The sequence below is a fragment of the Pelodiscus sinensis genome, chromosome 1, assembly GCF_052426305.1.
Source record: "Pelodiscus sinensis isolate ZL-2025 chromosome 1, ASM5242630v1, whole genome shotgun sequence".
Lineage (NCBI taxonomy): Eukaryota > Metazoa > Chordata > Testudines > Trionychidae > Pelodiscus > Pelodiscus sinensis.
Window position 1 is genome coordinate 92,935,609 of NC_143052.1, and position 9,645 is coordinate 92,945,253.

Sequence of the window (9,645 nt, forward strand, 5' to 3'; positions counted from 1 at the left end):
CAGTGGCTTGCCTAGTGTTTCAGAAGTTGGGCTCTGTATAGACAGACACCCAAGGGAGGGAGATAAGAAACTGCAGCAGCTGCTGACTGAGGGAAAAGGGGAAGAAAGAAAACTTGACCTCATCTTGCCCATTTTTCTGAGTGCAGAGCTTTTCACATGGAAACACTACTCTAAGCCACTACCAATGGTGTCTAACAAAAGAGCTCAGAAACACCAGATGGCATCTCTCATCTTTGACCTAAGGGGTAATTCCAGTGTCATGGACTGAGTCTCACTGGCAGGGAACTTTTGTGGCCTCATAAGCCTCCTAGTTACCAGGCCTGATCCACTTGACCAGATGTATCTGAACAAGATGAGGCCTTTCCCCAAAACCCTGGAAGAGAGAGAAAAGGGGGATCCATGTCACCTGAAGACTTCTGGTCCATCTAGTTACTCTGCAGGACCCTGCTGAGATCCAAGGTATGCCAGGCATTTCTCTTCCTAGGTTAGGGCAGGACTGATACTTAGAGGTATGGATCGGAAAAGTCAGGACTTTAGGCAAAAACAAGGACACATGCAAAGGATAACCTTGTTACAGAATATCAAATGAAGACTACAGGCAAGTGCATGTAGCTCTTCTATTCTCTTCCTGATGGCTACTCAAGAACTATCTTCAGAATAAGGGACTGCAGAGCTATGAAGCAGAGAGGTTTGTATAATCACAGAACAAACAGACTCCTCAAAGATACAGGGCAGTTAATTGAAGAGTGGACATCCTTAACTGGTATCATGATTACTGATTTCCTGATTCCCCTCTCCTACACATTTGACAGACACCTGAATATAGTAGCAAGAACCCTAAGTAGGGTCAGACATGAGATCTTTGAAGGAAACCTTCAGCAAGTCAAAGATAGCTGTCATTCTGCTCCATCTAGCTGGGAAAAGCTCTTACCCACATCATCCATGTGGGAACAGAACCACCGATGTGATAGAAAGCAGAAGATGTAGTCTTTTTTGCTGTGGTTGCAGCAATGACTGACCCGCCCTATCAAAGACGTACAACTCCTTTAAGAGAGTCTTATGGCAAACCAGGCTGAGACATTTGGGTGTCAAGGCCCGAGAAAGTTACAACACCCTTTTGACAACGATTTTGGCATAAAAACAGAGGCAAGCCATCAGCAGGACCACAAGGCAATTAGGATTAAAGGGAAAAAAAACAACAAATAGTCTGGTAGCATTTTATAGACTAACAAAACATGTAGATGGTATCATGAGCTTTCATGGGCACAACCCACTTCTTCAGATTAGTGAAGTGTCTTCATCTAGCCCAGTGGTCCCCAACCATTAGAGGCTGTCAGGCACCAGGGGGCGTGGCCGTTCGCCTGCTGGGCACCAGAGGGCGGGGCCCCCCCATAGCTATGGCCCCCCATAGCTGCGCGCCCGGGGCCGGCGGCGCCCCCCCCCCATAGCCACGCGGCCGGGGCCGGTGGCGCCCCCCCCCCATAGCCGCGCGCCCGGGGCCGGCGCTCCCCCCCCCCCCAAGCGCCAGAGCACGGACGGCCAATTCGCGGCACTCCCGGGGCTGGTGCTTACTGTGTGCCATGAGCCGGGGCCAGCCCCAAGCACTTAGCGGGCACCCACAAATGCCCCCACGTGCGCCATGGCGCCCGCGGGCACTGTGTTGGGAACCACTGATCTAGCCCCTGCCTCAGGGGTAAACTGCAGTCTGTAACAGCCACTCATCACTGACAAAGGGGTGTGGACCTGCTGCCCCTCTCCATCATGGCTGCTTCTCTACAGCCCTAGTAGCCTCAGGCCTTGCTTCAAGCCCTGCACCTTGAAAGTTTGCTTGGCCAGAGCTTCCCCAGCTCTACCTTCCTTCCCCAGCACTGCTCTACCTCCAGGAAGCCTCCTGCTTCCCTGGCAGTCAGGTCCCTACTGCTCATGTTCTCTCTCTCCCTACCTCCAGGAATCCCTCTTTATATAGCTCCCAGCTGGGCCCTCATTAGCAGAACAGGATTTCACTCTCAGCCCTCACTCAGGGCTGTGGTTTTACTCTTAAAGGGCCAGTGCAGGGCAAATGCCATGTCACAGGCCTAAATAAGTCCCTAGACACAGTGAAAAAAATCCCCCAAGCAAATCCCTAGAGGGCCTTTTAAAGGCTAGTTCCTGGTAAGATAAAGCAGCCAGGGAACACCCACTGACCCAGGAGATGCACTGTGAAGCCTTACCTACATTTTAAACACTTCTCCCCTGGATCAAGTTTCTTCCCTTTATGCAACGGGGGTGTCTCTGTCCACTACCCACTGACTTCAGCCTGTCCCTCAAACTGTCCTTTACCTTGAAGTAGTAAGATCTAAAGACTAAAATTGACTGGGTAATCCAGATTAACAGTCAGTGGGGCCTAGTGTCTGGCATCAACTGTTACCCTGATTTGCAGGGCAATGAGACCTAATCGGTGGAGTCAAATGGGATTAGCCTGATCCACAAGGCAGCACAGCAGCTACAATGGGACTACCCTGAATTGCAGAGCAGTAATGTCTACTCACAAGAGTTGATGGGCTGCCACATGGTGGAGAGATGGGAGCTGAAGTAAGGAGACTCAGGCCCACCCTGCTTGAACAGATCCCTGCCCAGGGCTCTAACCAAAACACACTTCCCATTGGACTATAGCTAGGAACACACACGCTGGTCACTTCCTACGATATCTTTTGGATCTAGTTGCGGCATCATCACAGTCTCCAGGAACACCAAGGATTTTTTGTTGAGCAAAGAAAAAAATTCAGGGGGGAAACGTTCGGGTGTGAAGTTATTGAAAAAAAGGGTTGAGGGAAAGTTATTGAGCCAAAAAAGTCACTTGCTCCTTTAAGGGCAGCCATTTTGAATTATTCTCCATGGTACACCTCCAACTGCCTCACAGCACACCGGTGTACCACAGAACAGTTTAAGAAACACTGATCTAGACTGAGCTGAGGTGCTCCCTTTTATATTAGTGCTGCACCCGCCATCTGCCCAGTAGGGACATGACTTCCTCAGCTCCCAGTGAAGAGTTAATCCTGCCCCAGCTAGTATAAAGTGAGTTCACCCTGTCACATAGCCCTAGATGATACCTCAGCAGCTGCCTCTCTAGGGAAGCAAAGAAGATTAGTTCTGTGTATCAAAGGCCCTATATCGGAAGCAGCAGAACAAAAGTTCCATAACTTTTAACTCATTTGCATACATTTACTAATGCTTTTTCAGTGTGACTCACTTCTTGCATGTTTCATTGCTTATGAATTTTAGGATAATATAAGGATTTGTTTTTCTTTTCACCTACGCTAAGAAATCATCTAAATTGTACTGAAATGTGTAACTATAAATCTGAGTGCTCTCCCACCCCTCTCCTTCCAAATTTACCATTCAGTCTACCCATTCTAATTGAGCCAACATAAGCCTTCTTAAAAAATACTGGAAACAATTATGGCTTAAACATTCCACTTGAAAAGGGCATGAGCAGATGTAATACCTAAAAATATAGCCAGTAACAAGTTATGCCACTCTGTTTCCCCAAAGATTACTGTTCTGATTTTAAGCTTTTCAGAGTATAGACTTGTCTTACTGCAAATCCTCGTCTGTGGCAATTAAATATTTTATCCTGCATAAAAGGCCAGTAATTTTAACCTATGTGTGGTTAAAATATTCATAACAGCACTTTTTCCAGTAATGCAGTATGGTACTGTTCATATCAATATCATTTTTGGCAGGCAATTAATAACCTGGGTTTAAGCTAGGACACTTGACTTCCTTCACTCTTGAAGAGTGCCACAGATTGTTTAAAATTAGGTCTAAGAATTTAAATAAATTTACAAGTGGTTTGAAAGAGACCATTCAAGCACAAAGTAGGCAATTAAGCCAAAATTAGCTGTCCACATAAAAAATGCTGTAGACCAGTGGTTCCCATTCTTGCCCCCTCCTTACGCCTGTTCATGCACACAGTGAGTGGAGTCCCTGCTCCATCTTGGGTGGGACCAGACAGGAGTAAGAGGCCCAAGACTAGGAGTGGCTCTGGAGCCTAGAGCGAGCCACAGAGAGCTTGGGGCAGAGAGCCAAGACCAGTTAGAGCAACGATCAGCAGCCAAGATTTAGCAAGTAGCTCTGTCTCAGTGGACTACAATTGCCAATGGTGGGCAACCCACTAGGGTTCCACCTGTGGCTCGCAAACTCCCTGCCACCATTCGCCATGCCTCTCACACACTGGAAAGATACTCCCCCCCATTCCCCTCACACTCCAGAGCCTAGAAGGGACCAGCCTAAAAGATTGTGCGTGCTCCACCCCACACCAGGGCTGGAGTGCCAGTGCAGGGTCCCCAGTGCTGGGAAGAACCCTGAACCGCAGGAGGCTGCATCCAACCCCCAGGCCTTAAGTTCCCTACCCTTCCTATAACAAATGAAGGGAAATTTGAAGGTAAGAGCTGTTGCTGGGCTTCCTCCCTTTAAAGTGGCTGAAAGCAACATTCTCTTCTGCAGTTTCATTCCTGATGTGTTTGTATCTGAGGTTCTACTGTATATCCAGATTCAAACTAGTACATTTTTCCTATTTCAAGTGGGACAGGATTCCTCGGCTCCACACTCCTCTGCCTTGTCATGCTTTATTAAAAATCCCCAAAATACAACAGAAAAGTAGGTAACCAATTGGATACTGCCCCGCTTCCTCAAATGCTCTTAACAAAAAACATGCCAATTGTTCTGAATACAGTTGTTTTTTCAATTGACTAGCATGAAATTAAGTCACAACAGTGACAACTTGAATATGTATAAATCAATTCCACTTCCAATCACTGGAATTTAGTTATTAGGGCTCTAGACATGTCTAAAGCTATTGCAAGTGGTAATAGATCCCTTAATTCCAAAAATAAACATTTTAAGTCATGTTGCTCATTCTAAATGGAGTTATCAACTTGGGAAGTCATTTGTTTGCCAATTTTGTAGCATGTATATCTCCGAACACCTGAGACTACTAAAAGTTGGGGAAGATCTCACAGTATTGTGCCTTGTGTCTGTTGCTGCAAACAAGAAAACACTAACAAAAAATAGTAAATGCACTGTCCCTTGAAGGAGGGGTGGGGAACTTTTTTGGGGGTTGGGGAAAGACACCTTAATTGATGTGGCCCAATTGAGACTTCCTCAGAGCCAGGGTAGGGGGAGAAGGGGGCACCCCTCAGGCTAGATTTTGTGTTCCAGACCTGTGGTTTGGAGTTGGGAGTACCAATACCCGGGGGAGGGGAGGCAACAACATGACCCTGAGCTGCAGGGGCCTCTCAGATACAGACAAGCTAGAGGTCTTTAATTCCCCCCACCCCTGCATTAAAGGATCAGTTGAACTAACTAAAAAATTGATTCTATATCAACATTGCAATTCTTCCCCAGCTCACAGAACTGGGAGAGCCAGACGATTTCCTGTATGACAAGTTTGAGTGCAGATTCAGGACTGATTCATTTGTGTGTGACCTGTAAAGTCAGATTAAGGGACAAAGCCTATAAACAGGGCCAAACAATGAAGCACATTTAGTGAACTATAGCATTTGGGGCTTCCAAAATAGAAACCACTTACCCTCTCCCTCCCCTCCACATCCTATTCCCCCAGTTTGCTTGCATTATCTGAATTCCACACCAGTAGCAGGGGCAGCTCATTTGAAATTTTGAATGCTGTCATATCTCCATTTTATCTATGGAACTCATTGAGTACCAAGTGCTTGGCTTTAGACAGCTAGGGGTGTAGTGAGAAAAATTGGTCAGGCCTTTCACCACTGATTCCCCAAATACACACAAAAAGCCAACTTACTATAAAATAATTTATTAGGCAATAATACAGCTTTTAGGACCAAGCTCTTATGTACATGCACATAACTTCTACTCTGACTACCCTACTCAGGGACTTTAGTTCTTTTGCCCTTGGCCTTGCGGACCTCTTCAATCAAATCTTTCAAATACTGAATTTCCTTACTCAGAGAATCTGCCTTCTCCTTCAGTGCCTCATTCTTCTGTTCTAGCTCTCTGCACTCCCCAGACAGGGCCTCCTGTTCCGCTCTTTTCTTCTGCCGATAACGTGTAGCAGCTGTCTTATTCTGCTCCATTTTCTTCAATTTCTTATCAACCCTTTTTTCTCCCTTCACCTTTGCCAACACTACTTTCTCTACAGGATGATCATATGGTTTGGGCCGCATAGAACCACAAATGGGGTCTGCAGGAAACTGGCTGTCATTGAACGATTCTACAGAGGTGACTGGACTGTGTTGGGGTGTCCCCAGATAAGACTCTGGGCTCATACATATTCCACTATCATTATCTGAATGTACTTCTTCCTCTTTCTCAAACTTGGGGATCACCACCACCACGAATGTGGTGGCTTCTGCTTTTTTGTCTCCTTCCAGTACATCAACTTCACTACCTAGATCTAAACTAAATGAATGGTCTGGAGTAGAAGTCAAGGACTCTGGAGAGAGGTGAAGAGGCAGAAGGGGGGCAAGTGAGGCCACCTGATCTACTCCAATTGGAGATTCAGGGTGATGAATGATTGGGTCAGTTATCAGTGAAGGTTCTTTGTTGGGAATTTCCTGGGTAGGAGGGTCTAATAGATCACACGTGTCTTCCAACGTGGCCATGAGCTCGTCTGGAGAGACGGTGGTTTCCAAGTCATCCATTCCTAACAGGGCATCAAAGTCGAACTCCTTCAGATCCATCTTCTCCACCATCCAATCCATGCCGGAGAAGGCATCCTCTGCAACATGGGGAAACAATTACCATACGAGTACAGCAGTCACACAATCAACTCAAAAGGCTACTGAAAAGACTGCATGCTATATTGTGGATTTTTTCTCCATTCATTTCTCTGATAGACAAATCTAATCATATGTTCTAAACAATAGATGTCTGCTCCAGATTAATTAAGCTTGACCCAGACTGGACCCAAACCCACCTGATCCAAAAGGGTCCTAACCCCAGCTCAGCTTCACTCTTTTCCCCTCCTTACGGGGTTACAGAAAAATCAGAAGTTTTGCAGCTCCACTCCTATCCTTTGCGCACACTCCACAGCAATGAGATATCCGATTGGACCAAGATGCTGAATCAACCTGACTCCAAGCTGGTGTGGTTGTTTTCCCCACCTGATATTTATTGTGGAGTGGGTTGCAGAGCTTTACTAAAAAAGGACAAAATATTCCTGATAGCGATTTGTAACATGCCATTTCTCTGGTTCCTTCAAGCTCTATAGAATTGGAAAGATTTTAAGAGCTACCTGAAAGCAACACATTCGCATGTTGTAGGCTCCTTCCCCAAAGAATAGCCTTTTGAGCCACATACGGAACAGGGATGGAGATGCTCTTGATTCTCTATACACTGCTTTTCATCCATTTAAATAGCTCACTGATCAACATCAATGAATGAGATATGCAAACACTTGCTAATTGAACACTATAATCCTGTGAGAATAAAGTAATGCCTTACCCTGGCTGTCATCTGTGGTTTTGCCCAAACTATCCTCAGCCAGCCAATTGGAGGAGACTGCCTTAGCCTTGTCGCTGGAGAACCCATGCGAACTGAGGGGCTTGGCCACCTCCAGGTAGTCATCTAGAAGTCCCAGACTTTCCTCAGCCACCAAACACCACTGGCTGAAGGGGGACTTTAAACCCCCCAACAGCATATCCGTGTTCAAGAGGCTCATCTTGGTCAAATGTTAATGCTTTTTGCTCAAAGAATGTAGATGAGTAGGTGTCTTTGTCAATTACAGCAATGCTGCTGTGAGGTGCTTTGAAAAACCTGGAATTAAAGACAGAAGATCATCTGTTATATAGCACAGCCATGTGTGATTTGACTTAAACTGTATGTTTTCTACTGGTGGAAAAAGGGAGTTTTCAACTATATAAACCATGTTATGGAACACTAACCAAACTGGGGTTTCCCTCTTTTCAGGATCTCCTGTGAGCCACATTTTTGCATTTTGCACCCTTCTTGCCGGTCTCAGAACTCTCACCCCAATAGCGCCATCTGGTAACTAAGATGGTGCTTGTGAAGTCTCAACAGAAAGGGCCACTCAAGTTTCCTCATGACCAAATATGGTCACATCTCCTGCGAGAGCCCCTCCCACCCATCTGCTGTGACTCATGCCTGCATTGCTGGACTTGCGCCTATGCCAGCTGCTGCAGCCATTTCGCGTTCCTGCCTGTGTGCTCGCTCACCCCGCCCTAGCAATAGGCAGCCATTTTGTGTATCCTGCCACGTTTCCACGGGGGCAGCACCTGGCATCTAGCAGGCGGACCAGGCGCGACACAGCGGGAAGGGAAACGCTCCCTGCAGCCCTAGAGCGGGCATCGGAGGAGAACGTGGGACTTCGCCTACAAACCCCGCCAGGGCGCACAGGGGAGCGGGAAGCTGAATGGGCAGCCCCCAGCTGCAGCCTCGCTCCCCCCGCCCCCCAACAGCGGAGCCCCAGGGACCCGCAAGCGCGAGGAGCAGGGGCGAGAGGGACAATCCACCGCAATGCCCCCCCCCTTCCATAAGGAATGGGTTCTCCCGGGCTAAGCGGATCACAGGAATTCACACCCCCCCCCCCATCCCACTCCATATGGTGCCTCCCAGCAACTCGCGCGCTCCCTAGCAGGGCAGGGAGGGAAGGGCGCAATGGAGCGTCCCAAGGCCCGTCCCTGCGTCCCTCCTTCGGGAGCGACCAATTCACTCCCCTACGGGCTATACCATTTCGGCCCACCCCCCGCGGGAAAAGCCATTCGCTAACATGGGGGGGGGGGGCTTCCCGGCTCACTTACGCCCCTTTCCCACTCGGCCAGATCGTTGCCGATGGGGGGCCCCGCCCCGCCCCCATACTCACGCCATGGCTGCAGATGCCGGGGAGGGGCCGTGGACGCCGCTGCTGTTGCTGCGCCCGCTGCACTGGCCGATGCCGCTGCTGGCCCTGCCGCCCTTACCAAGCCATGGCGGCGGCGGCAAGGCTGCTCCGGGTCGGGTCCCGCCTGCGCCCACGCACAGAACACACAACGCACTAGACAGACAGACAATGAGAGGGTGGCGCGCGCGTTCCCCGCTTATATACCGCCCTTTTCCCCTCCCCCCACAAAATGAGATCCGGTTTCGCTGTATCCTTCCGCCAGATTCACCGCGCGCGCTCACAAATGCCGGGTGGTGCGCAGCGCTCTGTGCCCCGCTGCCATCCCCCGATTGCCGGAAGACTCCCGGGGACGGGAGAGGTGATTCGCGTGGTCACGCGCACTGCCGAGGGGACCAGCCAACACTCGGCGGAAGAATTACAGGGGGCTATATTGTGCAGTGTACCCATCACCCTGACTCTATGCCTCATTGACGCGAAGTGACGTCACGCCACGCAGAAACTGGCGCGGGCGGGATGTTCCCGCCTTTGGTCTGGCACAGACCGGTGGGCTCGGCGCAGCACGGGGATCACCACGTGGGCATGTGAAGCATTGATTGGCTGATACCGCAAATTCACGTGCGCTGTGAGCTACCATTGGTTAGAGCGAGAGCGATGCAAACTGCAGGCCCAGGAGCTGCGCTTCTCAGCTGAAGGGGGAGAGGGGGCGCGAGGCGGCTAGCTGCAACGTCAGCCGCCCAATCAGCCCTGCCCCCAGCTCGCCCCCCTCCCTGCAGCGCCAGCCCTGTGCT

At 49.2% G+C, this 9,645-nt stretch overlaps 1 protein-coding gene across 1 annotated transcript; it reads right to left on the bottom strand.

The window, feature by feature from the left end:
- Positions 1–5,796: 5,796 nt before the first annotated feature.
- On the bottom strand, positions 5,797–9,036 carry ATF4 (activating transcription factor 4). Its single transcript, XM_075936540.2, has 3 exons — positions 8,840–9,036; positions 7,462–7,773; positions 5,797–6,736 (listed from the first exon to the last, which is right to left on the bottom strand). The coding sequence occupies exons 2-3, from the start codon at positions 7,676–7,678 to the stop codon at positions 5,883–5,885; spliced, it is 1,071 nt and encodes a 356-aa protein (XP_075792655.1). The 5' UTR covers positions 7,679–7,773; positions 8,840–9,036; the 3' UTR covers positions 5,797–5,882.
- Positions 9,037–9,645: the final 609 nt, after the last annotated feature.